The 24,692-nt window shown below is 39.5% G+C and overlaps 1 protein-coding gene across 1 annotated transcript in view; it reads left to right on the forward strand.

Moving 5' to 3' along the window:
- Positions 1 to 24,692, forward strand: part of MED13 (mediator complex subunit 13) — a 1,182,528-nt gene that overhangs the window by 753,862 nt on the left and 403,974 nt on the right. Inside the window, exon 23 of the mRNA XM_053707341.1 lies at positions 17,464 to 17,687. Coding sequence (XP_053563316.1) covers positions 17,464 to 17,687 — 224 coding nt within the window. The remainder of the gene's footprint in view (positions 1 to 17,463; positions 17,688 to 24,692) is intronic.

The following is a 24,692-nucleotide window of genomic DNA, read 5'->3' on the forward strand; positions in this document are numbered from 1 at the left end:
CTCCTTTACGTTGGTCGAATGACTGGGGAAGGCGGAGCCTAGGAGGGATCATGTGACCAGCTTTGCTGGGCTCTTTGCCATTTCCTGTTGGGGAAGAGAATATCCCACAAGTAAGGATGACGCCGTGGACCGGACACACCGTTGGAGAAAGTAATTTATCAGGTAAACATAAATTCTGTTTTTTTCCACATACTCACCGATAGCAATTACTGATATTTTTTTGTCATATGACCGTTTCCCAAGCACATTACAGACTAATGATTTAAGATAGCTTTTTTATAATTATGAACTGCAACTCAAAAGACATTTTGAAATAATTTGAAATAATTATTTGCTTTTTGTCAGTTGTAAAGCTCAAAGAAATTTCACAGAACATGTTTATAAATAAAAATATTACAATAAAATATATTAATAACAATAAATAAGAAATGTAAAATCACAACCAACCAAAAGTGCAATACAGTAAAAATTATAACAGTGCACTGTTTAATCATGGGGAACGACGCTATGGGCTAGATTACATTTGGCTGGTAATCTTTACCACTGCTCTCATTACATGTCCAACTCCATTAAAGTCTATGCAGTTGGAAATGTGAACAGCTTACCAATCAAATGTAATCTAATTCTTGTCCTATAATTCTAGAATGATTGTTCACAGCAATTAACTTGATTTGTCTTATGAACACTCTTCCTGCAATTATGTAAGCTAAGGATGTTTCTCAGCGTTCAGTATGTTTTGAGCATAATTGTGCAAGATGAGAACTGGCAGTATAACGGGCAATCTACCAAGAATCGTTTTTCCAAAGTTAGTGTCAAGTTCTTTTTAAGGAACAGAAGCATCTCTGCATATTCGGCTATAAGTCTGTTTCTGCTATCATCAGTAAGGACATTTGACGGTAAGCTAAACAGTCTTTCACTTTCCCCACTACTGCATGGGGCAGAAATATATTTTTGGGCCATTTTAGCCAGAGCTGGAAATATGTTTATTAACTGCCCAGTTTTTCAGGGGTTTGTCTGAATGAGGTACAATGATCCCTCCCAGGTAGGCTTCCAGCAGTATAGTAGCAGCTTTTGGAGCACTGCTCTCAGGCTTACAATAATACAAATAACAGCAAGTTGTATTAGCAGAACAGACGTGAACAATTTTTAGTTAGGTCTTCACTCCAGCTTAAAATGAAATGGGAACATGCAGTTTTAAAACCGCCACAAGATGGCGTATGAGTAAGATCTGGAGGTATCGGTTTAAAGGGACACTGAACCCAATTTTTTTCTTTCATGGTTCAGATAGAGCATGCAATTTTAAGCAACTTTCTAATTTACTCCTATTATCATTATTTCTTCATTCTCTTGCTATCTTAATTTGAAAAGCAAGAATGTTTAGAAAGAAAGTTTAGAAGCCGGACCATTTTTGGTTCACAACCTGGGTTGTTCTTGCTGATCTGACAACACCAATAAACAAGTGCTGTCCAGGGTCTTAACCAAAAATTGTCTTGCTCCTTAGCTTAGATGCCTTATTTTTCACATAAAGATAGCAAGAGAACGAAGAAAAACTGATAATAGGAGTAAATTAGAAAGTTGCTTAAAATTGCATGCTCTATCTGAATGATGACATAAAAATTGGGGTTTAGGGTCCCTTTAAGTATCAAAGCCTTTGCACAAGTACACTGTTGTCGTCTTTTTCATTTTATAGGGTACTTGGTGCATTGTTGCTGGTAATCAAAGTTCAGGGGGATCTTAATTATACCATATCAGGTTGATATTTTAGTGCAGGCTTCTGATTTATGGTCTTTTAGCTATGCCCATATCTAGCTTAAAAGGGTGTCTTTTCTAGAAGACTTTAAAATTCTATCCTAATGTGTATTGCTGGTGGAATCACGCAGAATATATTTTAGGTGTGTCTGTCCTGGAATCCTGCTTCATTTCCATAAGTAGCTCACTGCATGGAGGCAGGCTATTTGTGTCCCCTTTATCTGTTTAGGCGTAATCAGTGGTTAGAGATTTTCTGCAATTGGTATAACAGATTACTATGAATTTCTCTGGTTTTCTCGAAAAGCACAAGGAATCTCGTGTCCTAGCTAATGTTAATGTTTTAGAACGTCGAACGGTTCTTCTGGCTTTTTTAGTCATAGTCCCTCTTGAAAGGAGGGGCGTTATCTTTATGATTTAGTTAGGTATGGAATTGAACGCTTAGTCTTTAGACATAGGCTTTTCTCTGATTCTGTGATTGAGACCCTAATTCAGGCTTGTAAGCCTGTAACTAAAATAATCTATCACAAGGTCTGGAAGGCCTTTATTTTATGATGTATAAATCATGTTTTTTCCTGGCATTCTTTCAGAATTCCTAGGATTTGCAGGATTGTCTAGATAAGGGCCTATCCGCCAGTTTTCTAAAAGGACAGATTTCTGCTCTTACAGTTTTTTTCAACATAAAGTTTGCTAATCTTCCTGCAGAATGAATCTATTGTCTTGCTAGTAGTATTTAGTTACTGTTTAGTAATAAGCTTATATTATATCAATGTTTCTTTTTAATGACACGATGAGTCCATGGATCATCTTAATTACTATTGGGGGATACCACTCCTGCCCTGCAGGAGGCGACAAAGAGCACCACAGCAAAGCTGTTAAATATCACCGCCCTTCCCTCCCAACCCAGTCATTCTCTTTGCCTACGTTAAGAGCAAGGAGGTGGTAAAGTAGGTGTTAGAAAAAGATTCTTTAATCAAGAGTTTATTTTTTTTAAAGTAGTGTAAGATTGTGCTGCTTTGTCCTAGGGTGTAGCCGTAGTCCATATCAGTCTCTTCAGTAGAGCAGTGGTGGCTTTAGAGCAATGGGGACTTGTGGGACATAATTCTCACTGCGCCTCCCATACTGATGCTGCCCTAACTTGGAAAAACTGAGAAGTCTTACTCAGTCCTTTCTTTTTTTGCCACATGTCCATGTGAGGGAGAGGACCTCTCAAACCTGGGATCTGCCTTGCTGTCAGGCAGAAGAGGAGGTAAGTGCTGACTTGATTTCTGGGATAACGGAGTAAGAAAAAGTTGGGCACATTACTTACTATGAGGGAAACATATTTATATTGTATTACATAAATTCTGCTGGTTATTAGGAGACACTATGAGACAGCAGAGTCGCAGGCACTGGGGCAGGTATTTCTGTAATGGTGGTGGTTATGTCTCCCGGCATTTACTTTAACAAGTATACAGACCAGGAGATCATTAAGTTGGCTATGCCCACGATGGGCGGGACAAGAGGCGGCATCTGTGTTTGCGCTCCTTTTTTTTCTTCCGACATCGGAGGGGAAGTTCTTATGTCGATATTTGTCTAATACGCATCTCAGAAACCATAAAATTGCGCGTTTGGACAGAGACTGCACTCTTCTGCTGCTGCGTGTCCCGGATCTGAATCGGCTCCTGCTCAGAGGCTCGCAGCTTTCTCCTCAAGCGTCCCAAATTTTACAGCCTCACATGCAGTGCCCTGCGCTTCCTCTCTAGCTCCCGCTGGAGTTACTTTAAAAGACATCGCTTCTCTCATGTCTTCAGCAGTTTCAGATGCGTTGTCTGCTTTCCCAATGCTGCAGGGAAAGCGTAAGAGGAAAATTAGACATTCAGTAAGCGAGGTTTCTGATGCAGTTGTCGCTATTTCAGATGTCCCCTCACAGAAGCCTGAGGAGGAGGATAACATAGTAGCATCTAAAGGTGAAATTTCAGATTCTGATAGTGTAATTCCTCTTGCTGATACTAAAGTTGTATCCTTCAAGTTTAAGCTAGAACACCTCCGTCTGTTACTTAAACAGGTTTTAGCTACTTTCTTGGGATTAACGACAGCGACTCCACGGTGTTGTTAATCCCAAGAAATCCAGTAAACTGAACAAATATTTTGAGGTACCTTCCTCGATAGAGATTTTTCCGGTACCAGACCGAGCTTCTGAGATCATTTCTAAGGAGTGGGAGAGACCGGGTATACCTTTTTCTCCATCTCCTATATTTAAAAAGGTGTTTCCCATAGCTGACTTGGTTAAAGAGGCTTGGTAAACAGTCTCCAAGGTGGAAGGAGCTCCACCTTAGCTAAGAGAACTACTATACCCATAGAGGATAGTTGTGCTTTCAAAGATCCTATGGACAAAAAATTAGAGGGGTTACTCAAAAAGATGTCTGTACACCAGGGCTTACAGCTGTGTGCATTGCTAACGTCACTAGTGCTGCGGCATATTGGTTTGATGCGTTGTCTGATTCTATTAGGACAGAAACTCCCCTGGATTAAATCCAGGACAGGATAAAAGCTCTTAAATTGGCTAATTCCTTTATTACGGATGCTTCCCTACAAGTTATCAAACTGGGAGCAAAGATTTCAGGTTTTTATGTCCTAGCTCGCAAAGCCTTATGGTTAAAGCCTTGGTCTGCGGATGTATCCTCTAATTCTAAGCTTTTAGCGATTCCTTACAAGGGGAAGACCTTGTTTGGACCTGGCTTGACTTAAATAATCTCTGATATCATGGGAGGTAAGGGTCACCTCCCTCAGGACAAGAGAAACAAACAAAAGGGACAACAGAGTAATTTTCTTTCCTTTCGAAATTTCAAGGGAAATTCTTCCTCTTCCGCTTCCAAGCAGGAACAGTCTAAACCTTCATGGAGACCCAATCAGTCTTGGAATAAGGGAAAACAATCCAATAAGCCTGCTATTGAGTCAAATTCAGCATGAAGGGTCTGCCCCCGATCCGGGACCGGATCTTGTAGGGGGCAGACTTTCCTTCTTCGCTCAGGCTTGGGTTCAAGATGTTCAGGATCCCTGGGCAGTAGAAATAGTGTCCCAGGGATACAAACTAGAGTTAAAAAAAAATTCTCCCAGAGGCAGGTTTCTGCTTTCAAGATTATCTGTAGACCAAACAAAGAGAGAGGTGTTCTTACACTGTGTAAGAGACCTCTCCGACCTGGAAGTGATAGTTCCTGTGCCCTTCGGTCTTGCCACAGCTCCCAGAATTTTCTCAAAGGTGCTGGGTTCACTGTTGGCGGTGCTTCGGTTATGGGGCATTGCAGTGGTGCCCTATTTGGACAGTATCCTAGTCCAACAAGCAAGATCCCACACGGAAATGTTGTTATCCTTCCTGCGATCTCACGGATGGAAGGTGAATTTGGAAAAGAGTTCCTTAGTCCCAAGGACAAGGGTAACTTTCTTGGGAACCATAATAGATTCCCTATCAATGAAGATTTTTCTGACAGGAGTCAAGAAATAAAAGATCTTCGATAATTGCCTAGCTCTTCAGTCCACTCCTCGGCCATCAGTGGCTCAGTGCATGGAGGTAATTGGGCTGATGGTGGCGGCAATGGACATCATCCCGTTTGCTCGGTTCCACCTCAGACCTCTGCAGTTAAACATGCTCAGGCAATGGAGCGGAGATTATGCTGACTTTTCTCCTCGAATACTACTGGAGCAGGAGACAAAGGATTCTCTTCAATGGTGGTTGTCTCTGGATCATCTCTCCCAGGGAACCTGCTTTCACAGACCATCTTGGGTGATTGTGACAACAGACACCAGCTTTCTAGGATGGGGAGCAGTCTGGGGCTCCCCCTAAAGGCTAAGGGAGTTTGGACTCAGAGTCTGTTCTACCTATAAACATTCTGGAGCTGAGAGCAATCTTCAATGCTCTTCTGGCCTGGCCCCAGTTAGCCTTGGTCCAGTTTATCAGGTTCCAGTTGGACAACATAACTTCAGTGGCTTACATCTATCATCAGGGAGGAACGAGGAGTTCCTTAGTGATGACAGAGGTAACCAAAATAATTCAGTGGGCGGAAACCCACTCTTGCTGTCTGTCGGCGATCCACATCCCAGGGGTGGACAATTTGGAGGCAGATTTCCTCAGATTCTCAAATGGGGTCAGCCGGAATTGGATCTCATGGCATCTCAACAGAATGCCAAGCTTTCGAGGTACGGGTCGAGGTCCAGGGACCCTCAGGCGGTTCTGATAGACGGCCTGGTGGTACCTTGGACCTTCAGGCTAGCATACTTATTTGCTCCGTTTCTTCCTCGGCTCATTGCTCGAATCAAGCAGGAGAGGGCCTCAGTGAGCCTCATTGCACCGGCTTGCCCTCGCAGGATTTGGTATGCAGATCTGGTGGACATGTCATCTCTGCCACCTTGGAGACTTCCGTTGAGGAAGGACCTTCTAATTCAAGGGCTCTTCCTTCACCCAAATCTAGTTTCTCTGAAGCTGACTGCTTGGAGATTGAACGATTAATTTTATCCAAGCAGGGTTTTTCAGAATCGGTCATAGAGACCATGATTCAGGCTCGTAAACCTGTAACTAGAAGGATTTACCATAAGATACGGCGTAAATATCTTTATTGGTGTGAATCCAAGGGCTACTCCTGGAGTAGAGTTAGGATTCCTAGAATTTTGTATTTTTCTCCAAGAGGGTTTGGAGAGAGGATTATCGACAAGTTCCCTAAAGGGTCAAATTTCTGCCTTATCTATTTTGTTACACAAACGTCTAGCAGATGTTCCAGATGTACAATCTTTTTGTCAGGCCTTGGTCAGGATCAGGCCTGTATTCAAGCCAGTTACTACTCCATGGAGTCTTAATTTAGTTCTCAAAGTTCTTAATGGGGTTCCGTTTGAGCCTATGCATTCCTTAGATATTAAGTTATCTTGGAAAGTTTTATTTCTTGTTGCTATTTCTTCTGCTCGCAGAGTGTCAGAGCTCTCGACTTTGCAGTACGAGTCTCCTTACCTTATTTTTCATTCAGATAAGGTAGTTTTACATACTAAATTAGGATTTCTTCCTAAAGTTGTTTCTGATCGGAACATTAATCAGGAGATTGTTGTTCCTTCCTTGTGTCCTAATCCTTCTTCTCAGAAGGACCGGCTTCTACACAATTTGGACGTGGTTCGTGCCTTAAAGTTTTACCTGCAGGCGACTAAGGATTTTCGTCAGTCTTCTGCTTTGTTTGTGGTTTTCTCAGGAAAACATAGGGGACAGAAGGCTATGGCTACTTCTCTTTCATTTTGGCTGAAGAGTATCATACAGTTTGCATACGAGACTGCTGGACAGCAGCCTCCAGAGAGAGTTACGGCTCATTCCACGAGGGCTGTTGCTTCCTCATGGGCATTCAAAAATGATGCTTCTGTGGAACAGATTTGCAAGGCTGCAACTTGGTCTTCTCTTCACACTTTTTAAAAAATTTACAAATTTGACACTTTTACCTCGGCTGAGGCCGCTTTTGGGAGAAAGGTTCTTCAAGCAGTGGTGCCTTCCATTTAGATTCCCTGTCTTGTCCCTCCCGTATCATCTGTGTACTCTAGCTTGGGTATTGATTCCCAATAGTAATTAAGATGATCCGTGGACTCATCGTGTCATTAAGAAGAAAATTTATGCTTGCCTGATAAATTTATTTCTTTTTTGACACGATGAGTCCACAACCCGCCCTGTTTTATAGACAGGTTTTTTATAAACTTCAGACACCTCTGCACCTTGTTACTTCCTTTCTCTCCTTTACTTCGGTCGAATGACTGGGTTGGGAGGGAAGGGAGGTAATATTTAACAGCTTTGCTGTGGTGCTCTTTGCCGCCTCCTGCAGGACAGGAGTGGTATTCCCCAATAGTAATTAAGATGATCTGTGGACTCATCGTGTCAAAAAATAAATACATTTATCAGGTAAGCATAAATTTTCTTTTTAAGGGAATTTGGTTCACCATATTTATTTACCTTTGCGTTTTCTCTTTCAAGTTTCCTACTGTTTTATTTGTCCAGGTTAACTAACTTCCCTGTTGTAGAATAGCTTGTGCTACCTCCTGTATGGTTGCTACATTAACATGATTGGTAGTTTGTCAGTCTTATCCTGATAGTACAAATGCTTATTAGATTCACTACTGCTTCTTACTCTCATTCATTACTTTCTGCCTATGTTTATTGTTGCTCCCTTGTCAGCAGCCTGGGCTGGGGAGTTTTAATGATTATTACATGTGCTATAAAAACCTTATTTATTGAATGGGAGTCATACAGTATATTGCTATTTATTATTTTTTGGGGCAAATACCACCTTAACTGTGGTTTCAGTTACCCAAATTATGCAACCTTCTTCTTTTATGAATTGCTGTTCATAATACTACTATGTGTTATAGAATTCCTTTAATAGTATATATTTATTGCCGGACGCTGAGTTTCTTTTATTATGTCTTGCATTGAGAATGGAAATGTCTACCTTGTTAGTAGCACTCCTCAATCTTTAACTTCAAACTAGATACACTAACCCCCTGATATTGAGCAAAGCCCTATATACCATTGCATTATATTACTGCTGTATTTGTAGCATATTGTGGCTTTACGGGTAGGGTAGCAGAGTATTTTATTAAAAGGACATTCAAATAAAAAAATAAAAAATTATGATTCAGAAAGAGCAGTTTTAAGACGCTTTCTAATTTACTTCCATTATCAATTTTTACACAGTCTTTTTATATTCACACTTTCTTAGGAACAATATCCTACTGAGCATGTGCACAAGCTTGCAGGGTAAACGTATACTAGTCTGTGATTGACTGATGTCTGTCACATGATACAGATGGTTGGTAAATGGGAGAAATTTTTTTTATAAGTGGCAAGAGTCCATGAGCTAGTGACGTATGGGATATACATTCTTACCAGGAGGGGGTAAAGTTTCCCAAACCTCAAAATGCCAATAAATACACCTCCCACCTCACTCATACCTTAGTTTTACACACTTTGCCTTCGTTGGAGGATGGTGAAGCAAGTTGTGCTTGATTTCTTCTGTGAAAGGCGCTTCTAAGCATTTTGAAGCCCAATTCCGCTCAAAGTACAGTGTTTGTCTGAGGGATGTGAAGGGAGTATTGCCTGATGAATGCTATGTTTTCACCTATGGGAAATCTATTCTAAGGCTCTCTGTAAATTTGGTTGTGGAAATTCATCTGCCACCTCCCTTTACAGATCGACATTATACTCATCTACCATTACCTATGCTGATATGTTTCAGTACTGGTTTGGATGTGTGCTATATGTGGATGAGTGTCTTCAGGTAAGTATATATAATTTTTTAAGACACTCTCAGCTATGTTTGGCACTTTATATTTTAATGTTTTAATATATATTGCATATATTTGCTATGAGTCAGGGCTTTGTTTATTTCCCTTTGCAATCTAACAGTTTCAGTATGGAAATTATGTTTTTGGGAGAAATTTAGTAATTTTTTCTTACCTGGGGTTTGTTAGTTGTAACTTCGGACTTGCTTTTTAAAAATTTTGCTGGCAAATTAGGCTCACAATGACGCAAAATGCTTCTATTTATTGCGTCATTTTTGGCGTGAATATTTTTTGCTGCGGAGGTTGCGTTTGTTGTGACGCGAGTCACATCGTTTCTTGTCTTTGTTGCCGCCAATTTTTTTGGCGCAAAGTTGCGCTTGTTATGACACGAATCGTGTCATTTCTTGTTAACCTTGGCGCCAAAAGATTTTTTTCTCTGCCTTTCCATCATCTTTGTTTGCGTCATTATTGGCGCCAAAAAATTGTTATATTAAGTCTCTCCCTCTTTTGCTCTCTGCTCTCATTTGTTATATAGGGCTATGATGTTTGCTTTTGTTTTTCATAAGCATTTTTTCCCATTCCTGAAACTGCTATTTTGAGGAAATTGGATATTTTGTTTAAATGTTATTTTTTCTTTTTTGTTACATTTTGCTAGATGTCTCAAACTGATCCTGCCTCTGATGTTATTGTAGGAACCAAGTTGCTTGAAAACAAATCTACCAAAGCTAAGTGTGTATGGTGTAAATTAGCTGATCTTCCTTCTTCAGCTCATATATGTGGCACTTGTTATTAGAAATTATTTCATGCTGATAATGTTACAAATACATTTACTGGTAAAGGGACATGAAACCCCAAAAAATTATTTCATAATTCAGATAGCGAATACAATTTTAAACAACTTTCTAATTTACTTCTATTATTTAATTTGTTTTAATATCTATTAGTGTCATTTGTTGAAGGAGCAGCAATGCACTACTGGTTTCTAACTAAACACATGGGTGAGCCAATTACAATCGGTGTGTGTGTATATGTATATATATATATATATATATATCTCTATGCAGCGACCAATCAGCAGCTAGAACCTAGATTCTCTGCTGCTCCTGAACTTTCATAGATAAACCTTTTAGCAAAGAATAACAAGAGAATGAAGCAAATTAAATAATAGAAGTAAATTGAAAAGTTTTTTAAAATCGCATTCTCTATCTGAACCATGAAAGAAAAATTTTTGGGTTTCATGTCCCTTTAAATCTTCACAGTCTAATGTACATGATATTCCTGTAGATATAAAAGATTATATAGAAGGCTATGGCTGCTATTCCGCCTTCTAATAAACGTAAAAGGTCTCTCCTAACTTCTCATAAATCTGATGAAGTTTGTATTGATCGACAGCATACTGAAGAATTTTCTGCTGATGAGGATTTATCTGGCTCAGAGGATCCTACTTCAGACACTGAAATTGATAAATCAACCTTTATTTTTAAGATTGAATATATTCGTTCTTTGTATTGTTTACTTTAGGTATTGAGGAAACTAGTCCTCTTGTTGACAAGAATAGCAAACATTTGAATTCTGTTTTTAAGATTTCTTCAGATGTTACTTCTGAAGTTTTTCCTATTCCAGATGCTATCTCTAATATGATTACTAAGGAATGGTCTAAACCTGGTACTTCTTTTAATCCTTCTTCTAGGTTTAAAAAATTGTATCCTTTACCTGTGTCCAATTTAGTGCTTTGGGAGAAAGTTCCCAAAGGTTGATGGCGCTATTTCTACTCTTGCCAAACGTACTACTATTCCTATAGAAGATAGTACTTCTTTTAAGGATTCCTTAGATAGGAAAATTGAATCTTATCTTAGGAAGGAATATTTACATACTGGCTATATTCTTAGACCTGCTATTTCTATGGCTGATGTGGCTGCTGCTTCAACTTTTTGGTTGGACAGTCTAGCACAGCAGTTATCAGATCCTGAATTGTCTAGCATTGTTCTCTTACTTCAAAATGCTAATTTCATTTTTGATGCTATATTTGATATTATTAAGTATGATATCAAATCTATGTCATTAGCTATTCTATCTAGAAGAGCTTTATGGCTTAAATCATGGAATTCTGATATGGTGTCTAAATCTAGATTACTATCTCTTATCTTTTCAAGCTAATAATGTATTTGGTTTTCAATTGGATTCTATTATCTCCACTATCACTGGGGGTAAGGGAGTTTTTCTGCCACAAGATAAGAAATCGAAGGGTAAATTCCAAGCTCCCAATCGTTTTCATTCCTTTTGTCAGTTTAAAGAACAAAAAAACACTTTCCCCTAAGGCCTCTGGTTCCAATTGGAGGCCATCTACGAATTGGAATAAATCCAAGCCTTATAAAAACCAAATCCAGCCCATAAGACTGCATGAAGGTGCGGCCCTCAAACCAGTTCAACTGGTGGGGGGCAGATTCAGGATATTGTTTCTCAGGGTTATCAAATAGGTTACAAAATAAGACCTACCATGGGAAGATTCTTTCTTTGCCATGTTCCAACAAACCCTGTGAAGGCTCAGGCTTTTTTTTAAGTGTTTTCAGATCTAGAGCTTTCAGGCATGATCCAGTTCCTCAACAGGAACAGGGTTTGGGTTTTTATTCAAATCTGTTCATTGTTCCAAGCGAAGAATATTAATTCAGACCAATTCTGTTTCTGAAAACTCTAAATCGTTTTGTATGAGTCCCAACTTTCAGGATGGTGACTAAGGTCTATTCTGCTTATTTAAAAACAATAGGAAATTGAGGAGCCTTAAAGTACGGCGTTCTTGCCGAAACATGTCAGCCTTTGCTTATGTTCCATGTACTCTCCTATGTCAGTTTTACTAGGTTTGCTTATAACCTGCATGTTTCAAACGTTTTTTGTTAATAAAAGTATTTAGTTTTAACCTATTGGCTTGTTTCGGTGCTCCTCAATTTCCTTTTGTTTTTTTACAAGTACTTGGGCCAGGAGTGAGCACGCTCAAGCTTTAAGGGGACCTGCAGGGGTACGGTCCACAGACCAGCTTTTTACAGAGTCCCGGGTGAGCAGTTCAGATCGATTGGTGTGAAGGATAAGAGGTTTTCTCTACTACAGCTGACAGAAGTGGAATACAATAAGCCGAGTAGAAACCCCTGCAACTACAGCAACCCGGCTAAGGGACTTGTGAGTAACATACAACCAGTGATTCTTCACTATTTACGGGATATACACTGCATTGTTTAATCTGTCATACCACACAGTTACCCTTATAAGCAACAGCACATAACACATGGGTAGGTGTTATAGCTACACTGGATTTAGCGGTCTGTTAATTGGGACACAGTACTGAATTACTGTAGTACATTTGAACATATATTCTCTGAATCAGCTTTAACAAGGGATATTTATATATCAACCTGCAAGTTTTGTACTGATGTGTTCGGAAATATGTGGATAAGCGTGTGATTCTCGGTGTACCCTAAATTAATTCAAGCAATAGCATATTTAAGTATGCAAACTAGACCAAGAGTTTTGAGAGGTTTAATTCCCAAACATTTTTTTCGCTTTCTATTCTGCCTATTGTTCAGCAAGGTCATTTCATGTCCACAATAGACTTACAGGACGCTTATCTTCACATTCCGATTCATCCAGACCACTATTCTGAGATTCTCCTTTCTAGACAAGCATTACCAGTTTGTCGTTCTTCCGTTTGGCCTAGCGACAGCTCTGAGAATCAAAGGTTCTCGGGGACCTTCTATCTGTAATCAGAGAGCAGGGTATTGCAGTGTTTCCTTATTTGGAAGAAATCTTAGTACTAGCTCAATCTTTTCGTTTAGCAGAATCTCACATGGAAAATAACTTGTGTGGTTTCTTCAAAGACATGGTTGGAGGATCAATTTGCAAAGAGTTTCTTGATTCCTCAGACAAAGGTCACCTTTTTAGGTTTCCAGATAGATTCAGTGTCCATGACTCTTTCTCTGACAGACAAGAGACAAATGAAGTTGGTTTTAGTTTATCTAAACCTTCAATCTCTATCATTCCCTTCAGTGGCTATGTGCATGGAAGTTTTAGGTCTCATGACTGCAGCATCGGACGCGATCCCCTTTGCTCGTTTTCATGTGAGACCTCTACAGCTTTGCATGTTGCACCAATGGTGCAGGGATTATACTCGGATATCACAGTTGATATACTTAAATCCCAGCATTCAACACTCTGACTTGTTCAAGGGGCCTCCTTTGTTTGTCCTTCCTGGACTGTGATCTCAACAGATGCAAGTCTTTCGGATTGGGGGCTGTCTGGGGGTCTCTGACAGCACTATTGGTTTGGGAACCTCAGGAGGCGAGGTTACCAATCAATATTTTAGAACTCTGTGCTATTTTCAGAGCTTTTCAGGCTTGGGCTCTATTGTAGAGAGAACTTTTGTATTCAATTTCAAACAGACAATGTCTCTACAGTGGCATATGTCAATCATCAAGGGGGGACTCGCAGTCCTTCAGCAATGAAAGAAGTGTGTCTGATACTTTCTTGGATGGTATCCAACTCTTGTTAAATTTCTGCGATCCATATCCCAGGAGTAGACAATTGGGAAGCGGATTATCTGTGTCGTCAGACTTTACATTCTTTAGAGTGGTCTCTCCATCCAGATGTGTTTTTTCAATTGGTACAGATGTAGGGTCCTCCAGAAATAGATCTGATGGCCTCACGTCTGAACAAGAAGCTTCCAAGATACCTTTCCAGGTCCAAGGATCCTCAGGCTGAGATGGTGGATGCTCTAGCAGTTCCTTGGTTTTACCAACCTGCTTACATTTTTCCGCCTCTTCTTCCAAGGGTGATCTCCAAGATCATAATGGAATGATCTTATGTGTTTCTGATAGCACCAGCTTGGCCTCTCAGGTTTTGTATGCGGACCTTGTCAGGATGTCCAGTTGCCAACCTTGGCCACTTCCTGGCTGTTTTTCCATCAGGATCTCAAATCTCTATATTTGAAGGCATGGAAATTGAATGCTTAGTCATAGAGGTTTCTCTGACTAAATTATTAGCACTATGATACAGGCTTGTAAGTCTATTTCAAGGAAAATGTATTATCGGGTTTGGAAAACCTATATTTCATGGTGTTCAACTCATGATTATTCTTGTCATTCTTTTAGAATTCCTAGGATTTTACAGTTTCTTCAGGATGGTTTGGATAAGGGTTTGTCTGCAAATACTTTGAAAGGACACATTTATGCTCTTTCTGTCTTATTTCATAGAAAGATTACTAAACTTCCTGATATTCTATGTTTTGTTCAGGCTTTGATTCGTATTAAACCTGTTATTAAATCTATTTCTCCTCCTTGGAGTCTCAATTTGGTTTTGAAGATTTTACAGGCTCCTCCTTTTGAGCCTATGCATTCTCTGGACATTAAATTACTTTCTTGGAAAGTGTTATTTCTTTTGGCTATCTCTTCTGCTAGAAGAGTTTCTGAATTGTCTGCTCTCTCTTGTGAGTCTCCTTATCTGATTTTCCATCAAGATAAAGCTGTTTTGCGGACTTCATTTACATTTTTGCCTAAAGTTGTGAATTCTAACAACATCAATAGGGAAATTGTTGTTCCTCCTTTGTGTCCTAATCCTAAGAATACTCTAGAAAGTTCTTTACATTCTTTGGATGTGGTAAGAGCTTTTAAATATTATGTTGAGGTTACTAAAGATTTCAGAAAGACTTCTAGTATATTTATTTATTTTTTTCTAGCTCCAGGAAAGATCAGAAAGCCTCTATTTCTCTGGCTTCTTGGTTGAGACTTTTTATTCACAAAGCTTATTTGGAGGCAGGGCAGTCTCCACCTCAGAGAATTACAGCTCATTCTACTAGATCAGTTGCCACTTATTGGGCTCTCAAGAATGAAGCTTCAGTTGATCAAATTTGCAAAGCAGCAACTTGGTCTTCTTTGCATACTTTTACAAAATTTTACCATTTTGATGTGTTTGCTTCTTCGGGAAGCAGCCTTTGGTAGAAAGGTTCTTCAGGCAGTTGTCTTAGTTTGATGCTAATGCCTTTGATTTGAGGTTTTTTTAAATTTTAAAAAAACTTAATTATTTTTTGGGATTTAATTTCTCAGCGGAAATGGCTGTTTTTATTTTATCCCTTCCTCTCTAGTGACTCGTGGACTTCCACATCTTGGGTGTTATATCCCATACGTCACTAGCTCATTAACTTTTGCCACTTACATGAAAGAAAAGATAATTTATGTAAGAACTTACCTGATAAATTCATTTCTTTCATAGTGGCAAGAGTCCAGAAGACCCACCCTATTTTTTGTGGTTATGTTTTTTTTTTTTTTTTTTGTGTATAAAGCACATTATTTTTTCCAGTTCCTTTTTTTTTGTATGCTTTTTACTCACTTCTTGGCTAAACATTAAACTAAGGTATGAGTGAGGTGGGAGGTGTATTTATAGGCATTTTGAGGTTTGGGAAACTTTGCCCCCTCCTGGTAGGAATGTATATCCCATATGTCACTAGCTCATGGACTCTTGCCACTATGAAAGAAATTAATTTATCAGGTAAATTCTTACATAAATTGTTTTGTCAGAAAAAATCTACTGCTTATTTGAAATTCAGAGTAGGTGTTATTGCATTGTCTTTTTGTTATGCACTTGTTAATTATGCAATGTTACTGCAGTGCGTGGTCCTTTATTACGAAAAGCTTTTTATTAGAAGGCAGAAAACCAGTTCTATAGGTTTCAATTAGCTAAATGAAATAAAAAAAATTTAAAAAAAGGTTTATGGTCCAATAGAGGTTTCCTATATTTTATAGTACTATCTTTAACCATAGTGATTCTAAAGGTCGTGGCCTCATGAGCAAACTAGACATTTTTGAGATTAAAGGGACAGTCTACACCAGAATTTTTGTTTATTACCCATTACCTAGTTTTGCATAACCAACACAGTTATATAAATACACTTTTTTACCTCTTTGATTACCTTATATCTAAGCCTCTGCAAACTGCCCCCTTATTTCAGTTATTTTGACAAACATCCATTTTAGCCAATCGGAGCTGTCTCACTGGAACTCTACATGCTTGAGCACAGTGTTATCTATATGACACACAAGAACTAACACCCTCTAGTGGTAAAAAACTGTCAAAATGCCCTGAGAGAATAGGCTGCCTTCAAGGGCTTAGAAATTATCATATGAACCTCCTAGGTTTAGCTTTCAACTAAGAATACCAAGAGAACAAAGCAAAATAGGTGATAAAAGTAAATTGGAAAATTGTTGAAAATTATATTCTCTATTTGAATCATGAAAGTTTATTTTTGACTAGACTGTCCCTTTAAGTCTCAAAAAAGAGAAATGAAAACACAAATCAAAAATAAGCTATTTACTTAAACATATCTTATTGTATATTATGACATATTTGATGAATCTTAATATTGTAATTACCTTGTCGCTCTGACTACTTGTATGCCTTGTAATAAACCTCAATAAAAACAGAAAATGTACTCACCTGGTGACTCAGATATGGGGTATCTTAAAAGTCTGGAGGGGAGATATATCCCTGTCTGTTAAAAATGATTTCCACTTGTACAGGATCCTCTGCCCCAAAGTTGTGTTTTCTCAATGTAGCAGGTTTATGTGTAAATTTAAAGCACACTCACTTTTTGTAGATTAAAAGTGTGGGGTTTTTTGTTCAGTTAAAAACGGGGTATTTCAAAAAGTCCTTTATATTACATTAAATTCCATTTATATTGAAATGTCTCTCTCCCCTAGTGATTGCATAAGTCTTATCTACACTGAATCTTTACTCCAATTGGTCCCTTGTGTTCAGGATATCAGAGTGGTGTGTTTATTTTCATTTAAAAAAAAAATCCTTTTATTCAGGATAAAAGTTCTTAATTGAATATAGTTTAAATTTTTAAATCCAAATAAGTATTTCCAGAAAGGAAAATGAAGCAACATTTCTCTTAAACTGCTGCTGCTAGGGTAAAGAAGGGCTAGCACTCACTAGTCTTCTACACAGGTGAACCTTTATTTCTGTGACTTTTTAGGAAAATCTCCCCTTTCTCAGACAATAAAACAAGGTGAGCCAGTGATATTTTGCAAATAAACCCCCACCCTTTGAAAAAGTGCCAAAAGGGGTTGCCGTGAATCAAATAATTTATTGAATGTCACATCATCGTAAGTTCATATAATAAATAAAACACATAATTCTGCCATGTCAGATATATTATTGTTGATGCAAGTTAATTGTGTACAATACCTCTGTTTTGTGTTTAAGTTTACAGAATGTTCCATAACCTGCACTGACTTGGCTAAACTTTTATGAATATGCATTTTGGAGATATTGCACAAGTATATGTTTTTCTATTATATGAACTTATGATTATGTGACTCTAAATATATGATTTTGTTTTTCAGTTTATAAACGGAAAGTTGGTTGCTATATTAATTATTTTTTTTCATCTTTCAGAGACCTGAATGTGTTAGACTTTACACACCACCATTTATTCTGGCTCCAGTTAAGGACAAACAAACAGAACTTGGTGAAACATTTGGGGAGGCAGGACAAAAATATAATGTTCTTTTTGTGGGTTACTGTTTATCCCATGATCAGAGATGGCTTCTTGCCTCTTGTACAGACCTATATGGAGAAGTATTAGAAACTTGCATCATTAACATTGATGTGCCAAATCGGTGAGTAACAATTAAGAAAATGTCATTTATCTTCTCTTCCAAAAACTCTGCCTAAACTAAAACTGCAAAATAAACTAGCTGGCACTTACACGTGGACAAAAAGCAGCAAATTCTAAATTCTGTCTAATTATATGTTAATTAAAAATGTCTGCAGTCAATGCTGCACAGTGTTGCAGCTTGTTGTTTTTTTATTTATTTTATGTTTATATTAATTCCTGGTTTTAATCTAAACTCTATATTTCTAACCTATTAACCCCAACTTTTTATACTGAATGATATGTATAGGTGTTTGTATGTATTGAGTATGATTTAAACCTGTGAAGATGGTACTTTAGTGCTAGTAGATTTAAGTTTAATTATGTTTAATATTTATTAATGTTCAATTGCAGTTTACTCATTCAACAAGAGATACACGTGAAACATAAATGTATTCATTGTGTAGTTTGCATGTTATGTGTTGCACTCAGCTTTGTATGGATATCAATGGGAAAAAGAAAACAATATAACTAAAACGCTTTTGAAAAATGAACCTACCGTTACAGGCAAATCTCCCTCCACTGAGTCATTGGAACTGCTTACAGTGTTTTTTTTTTGTTTTTTTTCCATAGTAGATGGACAATAAGTTGAAATAATAATTTTTCATACAGGTGGTGAGAGTCCATGATCCATTTACTCCTGGAAATTACTCTTCCCTACCACTAGGAGGAGGCAAAGATTCCCAACCCCAAGAACTCTTTAAAACCCCTCCCACCTCACCAGTACCTCCATCTTTACTTTGTCTCCGTTGGAGGTGGTCGAAGAATGAAGATGTGCATTTGATTCTTCAGAGAGGGGTTCTCTAGGCCCGCTTACCCTCAGATTACAGTGTTTGTTAGAGGGATATGTTTGGAGTATTGGAAGTGACATGTATTTTACTGGTGGGGATTTAGTCACAAGCCGTGCCATGGGGTCGCAGGGACTTAATTTTATCTCTGCCTGTTGGTTCATCAATATTCTGCTGTTATGTTTCCGCACTGGTTTTGGCTTCCTACTGGTTTCGGCTTCCTACTGGTTTCCTCCAGTAGCAGAGTGCCTTTAGGAAAGTACTATATTTCTTTCATGTAATTGGCAAGAGTCCATGAGCTAGTGACGTATGGGATATACAATCCTGCTAGGAGGGGCAAAGTTTCCCAAACCTCAAAATGCCTATAAATACACCCCCCACCACACCCACAATTCAGTTTTACAAACTTTGCCTCCTATGGAGGTGGTGAAGTAAGTTTGTGCTAGATTTCTACGTTGATATGCGCTTCTCAGCATGCTGAAACCCGGTTCCTCTCAGAGTGCAGTGAATGACAGAGGGATGTGAAGGGAGTATTACCTATTGAATGCAATGGTCATCCTAACGGGGATCTATTTCATAGGTTCTCTGTTATCGGCCGTACAGATTCATCTCCTACCTCCCTTTTCAGATCGACGATATACTCTTATATACCATTACCTTTGCTGATTCTCGTTTCAGTACTGGTTTGGCTATCTACTTTATGTAGATGAGTGTCTTTTGGTAAGTATGTTTCTCCAACATTGGTGTGTCCGGTCCACAGCGTCATCCTTACTTGTGGGATATTCTCTTCCCCAACAGGAAATGGCAAAGAGTCCCAGCAAAGCTGGTCACATGATCCCTCCTAGGCTCCGCCCACCCCAGTCATTCTCTTTGCCGTTGCACAGGCAACATCTCCACGGAGATGGTTAAGAGTTTTTTGGTGTTTAAATGTAGTTTTATTCTTCTATCAAGTGTTTGTTATTTTAAAATAGTGCTGGTATGTACTATTTACTCTGAAACAGAAAAGGATGAAGATTTCTGTTTGTAAGAGGAAGATGATTTTAGCAGACAGTAACTAAAATCGATTGCTGTTTCCACACAGGACTGTTGAGATGAAGTAACTTCAGTTGGGGGAAACAGTTAGCAGTCTTTTCTGCTTAAGGTATGACTAGCCATATTTCTAACAAGACCATGTAATGCTGGAAGGCTGTCATTTCCCCTCATGGGGACCGGTAAGCCATTTTCTTAGTTAAACATAAAAGAATAAAGGGCTTCAAAAAGGGCTTAAAAACTGGTAGACATTTTTCTGGGCTAAAACAATTGCTTTACTAGGCATATTATGCAGATTCTAACTAATTATTGGTATTATAATCTTGGGGAACGTTTAGAAAAACGGCAGGCACTGTGTTGGACACCTTTTTCAGATGGGGGCCTTTCTAGTTATAGACAGAGCCTAATTCTGGGACTGTATAGGGGTTAAATGTAAAAACGGCTCCGGTTCCGTTAATTTAAGTGTTAAAGCTCTGAAATTTGGTGTGCAATACTTTTAATGCTTTAAGACACTGTGGTGAAATTTTGGTGAATTTTGAACAATTCCTTCATACTTTTTCACATATTCAGTAATAAAGTGTTTTCAGTTTGAAATTTAAAGTGACAGTAACGGTTTTATTTTAAAACGTTTTTTGTGCTTTGTTGACAAGTTTAAGCCTGTTTAACATGTCTGTACCATCAGATAAGCTATGTTCTATATGTATGAAAGCCAATGTGTCTCCCCATTTAAATTTATGTGATAATTGTGCCATAGTGTCCAAACAAAGTAAGGACAGTAATGCAACAGATAATGATATTGCCCAAGATGATTCCTCAAATGAGGGGAGTAAACATGATACTACATCATCCCCTACTGTGTCTACACCAGTTATGCCCACACAGGAGGCCCCTAGTACATCTAGTGCGCCAATACTTATTACCATGCAACAATTAACGGCTGTAATGGATAACTCCATAGCAAATCTTTTATCCAAAATGCCTACTTATCAGAGAAAGCGCGATTGAGCACTGAAGAGCAAGAGGACGCTGATGATAACTGTTCTGACATACCCTCACACCAATCTCAAGGGGCCATGAGGGAGGTTTTGTCTGATGGAGAAATTTCAGATTCAGGAAAAATTTCTCATCAAGCTGAACCTGATGTTGTGACATTTAAATTTAAATTAGAACATCTCCGCGCACTGCTTAAGGAGGTGTTATCTACTCTGGATGATTGTGACAATTTGGTCATTCCAGAGAAATTATGTAAGATGGACAAGTTCCTAGAGGTTCCGGTGCCCCCCGACGCTTTTCCTATACCCAAGCGGGTGGCGGACATAGTAAATAAAGAGTGGGAAAGGCCCGGCATACCTTTTTGTTCCCCCCCCCCCCTATATTTAAGAAATTATTTCCTATAGTCGACCCCAGAAAGGACTTATGGCAGACAGTCCCCAAGGTCGAGGGGGCGTTTTCTACTCTAAACAAACGCACTACTATTCCTATCGAAGATAGTTGTGCTTTCAAAGATCCTATGGATAAGAAATTAGAGGGTTTGCTTAAAAAGATTTTTGTACAGCAAGGTTACCTTCTACAACCAATTTCATGCATTGTTCCTGTCACTACGGCAGCGTGTTTCTGGTTCGAGGAACTAGAAAAATCGCTCAGTAAAGAATCTTCGTATGAGGAGGTTATGGACAGAGTTCAAGCACTTAAATTGGCTAACTCTTTTGTTTTAGATGCCGCTTTGCAATTAGCTAGATTAGCGGCAAAAAATTCAGGGTTTGCTGTCGTGGCGCGCAGAGTGCTTTGGCTAAAGTCTTGGTCAGCGGATGTGTCTTCCAAGACAAAATTGCTTAACATTCCTTTCAAAGGTAAAACATTATTTGGACCTGATTTGAAAGAGATTATTTCAGACATCACTGGGGGAAAGGGCCACGCCCTCCCACAGGATAGGTCTTTTAAGGCTAATAATAAGCCTAATTTTCGTCCCTTTCGCAGAAACGGACCAGTCTCTAATTCTGTATCCTCTAAGCAAGAGGGTAATACTTCACAACCCAAACCAGCCTGGAAACCAATGCAAGGCTGGAACAAGGGTAAGCAGGCCAAGAAGCCTACCACTGCTACCAAAACAGCATGAAGGGATAGCCCCCGATCCGGGACCGGATCTAGTGGGGGGCAGACTTTCTCTCTTTGCTCAGGCTTGGGCAAGAGATGTTCAGGATCCTTGGGCGCTAGAAATAGTTTCTCAAGGTTATCTCCTGGAATTCAAGGAACTACCCCCAAGGGGAAGGTTCCACAGGTCTCAATTATCTTCAAACCAAATAAAGAGACAGGCATTCTTACATTGTGTAGAAGACCTGTTAAAGATGGGAGTGATACATCCAGTTCCAATAAGAGAACAAGGAATGGGATTTTATTCCAATCTGTTCATAGTTCCCAAAAAAGGGGGAACATTCAGACCAATTTTGGATCTAAAGATCCTAAACAAATTTCTCAGGGTACCATCATTCAAAATGGAAACTATTCGAACGATCCTACCTACTATCCAGGAAAATCAATTTATGACTACCGTGGATTTAAAGGATGCGTACCTACATATTCCTATCCACAAGGAACATCATCAGTTCCTAAGGTTCGCTTTTCTGGACAAGCATTACCAGTTTGTGGCACTTCCATTTGAATTAGCCACTGCTCCAAGGATTTTCACAAAGGTACTAGGGTCCCTTCTAGCGGTTCTAAGACCAAGGGGCATTGCAGTAGTACCTTACTTGGACGACATCCTTATTCAAGCGTCGTCCCTGTCAAAAGCAAAGGCTCATACGGACATCGTCCTAGCCTTTCTCAGATCTCACGGATGGAAGGTGAACAAAGAAAAAAGTTCTCTGTCCCCGTCAACAAGAGTTCCCTTCTTGGGAACAATAATATATTCCTTAGAAATGAGGATTTTTCTGACAGAGGTCAGAAAATCAAAGCTTCTAAGCTCTTGTCAAGTACTTCATTCTGTTCCTCGTCCTTCCATAGCGCAGTGCATGGAAGTAATAGGATTGATGGTTGCAACAATGGACATAGTTCCTTTTGCACGAATTCATCTAAGACCATTACAACTGTGCATGCTCAGACAGTGGAATGGGGATTATACAGACTTGTCTCCGACGATTCAAGTAGATCAAAAGACCAGAGATTCACTCCGTTGGTGGCTGACCCTGGACAATCTGTCACAGGGAATGAGCTTCCGCAGACCAGAGTGGGTCATTGTCACGACCGACGCCAGCCTAGTGGGCTGGGGCGCGGTCTGGGAATCCCTGAAAGCTCAGGGTCTATGGTCTCGGGAAGAGTCTCTTCTCCCGATAAACATTCTGGAACTGAGAGCGATATTCAATGCTCTCAGAGCTTGGCCTCAACTAGCAAAGGCCAAATTCATAAGGTTTCAGTCAGACAACATGACGACCGTTGCATATATCAATCATCAGGGGGGAACAAGGACTTCCCTGGCGATGAAAGAAGTGACCAAGATAATTCAATGGGCGGAGGATCACTCCTGCCACTTGTCTGCGATCCACATCCCAGGAGTGGAAAATTGGGAAGCGGATTTTCTGAGTCGTCAGACATTCCATCCGGGGGAGTGGGAACTCCATCCGGAAATCTTTGCCCAAATAACTCAATTATGGGGCATTCCAGACATGGATCTGATGGCGTCTCGTCAGAACTTCAAGGTTCCTTGCTACGGGTCCAGATCCAGGGATCCCAAGGCGACCCTAGTAGATGCACTAGTAGCACCTTGGACCTTCAACCTAGCTTATGTATTCCCACCGTTTCCTCTCATCCCCAGGCTGGTAGCCAGGATCAATCAGGAGAGGGCCTCGGTGATCTTGATAGCTCCTGCGTGGCCACGCAGGACTTGGTATGCAGACCTGGTGAATGTCATCGGCTCCACCATGGAAGCTACCTTTGAGACAGGACCTTCTTGTTCAGGGTCCATTCGAACATCCGAATCTGGTTTCCCTCCAACTGACGGCTTGGAGATTGAACGCTTGATTTTATCAAAGCGTGGGTTTTCAGATTCTCTGATTCAGGCTAGAAAGCCTGTAACTAGAAAAATTTACCATTAAATATGGAAAAAATATATCTGTTGGTGTGAATCTAAAGGATTCCCATGGAACAAGATAAAAATTCCTAAGATTCTATCCTTTCTACAAGAAGGTTTGGAGAAAGGATTATCTGCAAGTTCTCTGAAGGGACAGATCTCTGCTTTATCTGTTTTACTTCACAAAAGACTGGCAGCTGTGCCAGATGTTCAAGCATTTGTTCAGGCTCTGGTTAGGATCAAGCCTGTTTACAGACCTTTGACTCCTCCCTGGAGTCTAAATCTAGTTCTTTCAGTTCTTCAAGGGGTTCCGTTTGAACCCTTACATTCCGTAGATATTAAGTTATTATCTTGGAAAGTTTTGTTTTTGGTTGCAATTTCTTCTGCTAGAAGAGTTTCAGAGTTATCTGCTCTGCAGTGTTCTCCGCCCTATCTGGTGTTCCATGCAGATAAGGTGGTTTTGCGTACTAAACCTGGTTTTCTTCCGAAAGTTGTTTCCAACAAAAATATTAACCAGGAGATAGTTGTACCTTCTTTGTGTCCGAATCCAGTTTCAAAGAAGGAACGTTTGTTACACAATTTGGACGTAGTCCGTGCTCTAAAATTCTATTTAGAGGCTACTAAAGATTTCAGACAAACATCTTCCTTGTTTGTTGTTTATTCTGGTAAAAGGAAAGGTCAAAAAGCGACTTCTACCTCTCTTTCCTTTTGGCTTAAAAGCATTATCCGATTGGCTTATGAGACTGCCGGACGGCAGCCTCCTGAAAGAATCACAGCTCACTCCACTAGGGCTGTGGCTTCCACATGGGCCTTCAAGAACGAGGCTTCTGTTGACCAGATATGTAAGGCAGCGACTTGGTCTTCACTGCACACTTTTGCCAAATTTTACAAATTTGATACTTTTGCTTCTTCGGAGGCTATTTTTGGGAGAAAGGTTTTGCAAGCCGTGGTGCCTTCCATTTAGGTGACCTGATTTGCTCCCTCCCTTCATCCGTGTCCTAAAGCTTTGGTATTGGTTCCCACAAGTAAGGATGACGCCGTGGACCGGACACACCAATGTTGGAGAAAACAGAATTTATGCTTACCTGAT

This window comes from Bombina bombina, chromosome 3 (genome assembly GCF_027579735.1).
Source record: "Bombina bombina isolate aBomBom1 chromosome 3, aBomBom1.pri, whole genome shotgun sequence".
Classification (NCBI taxonomy): domain Eukaryota; kingdom Metazoa; phylum Chordata; class Amphibia; order Anura; family Bombinatoridae; genus Bombina; species Bombina bombina.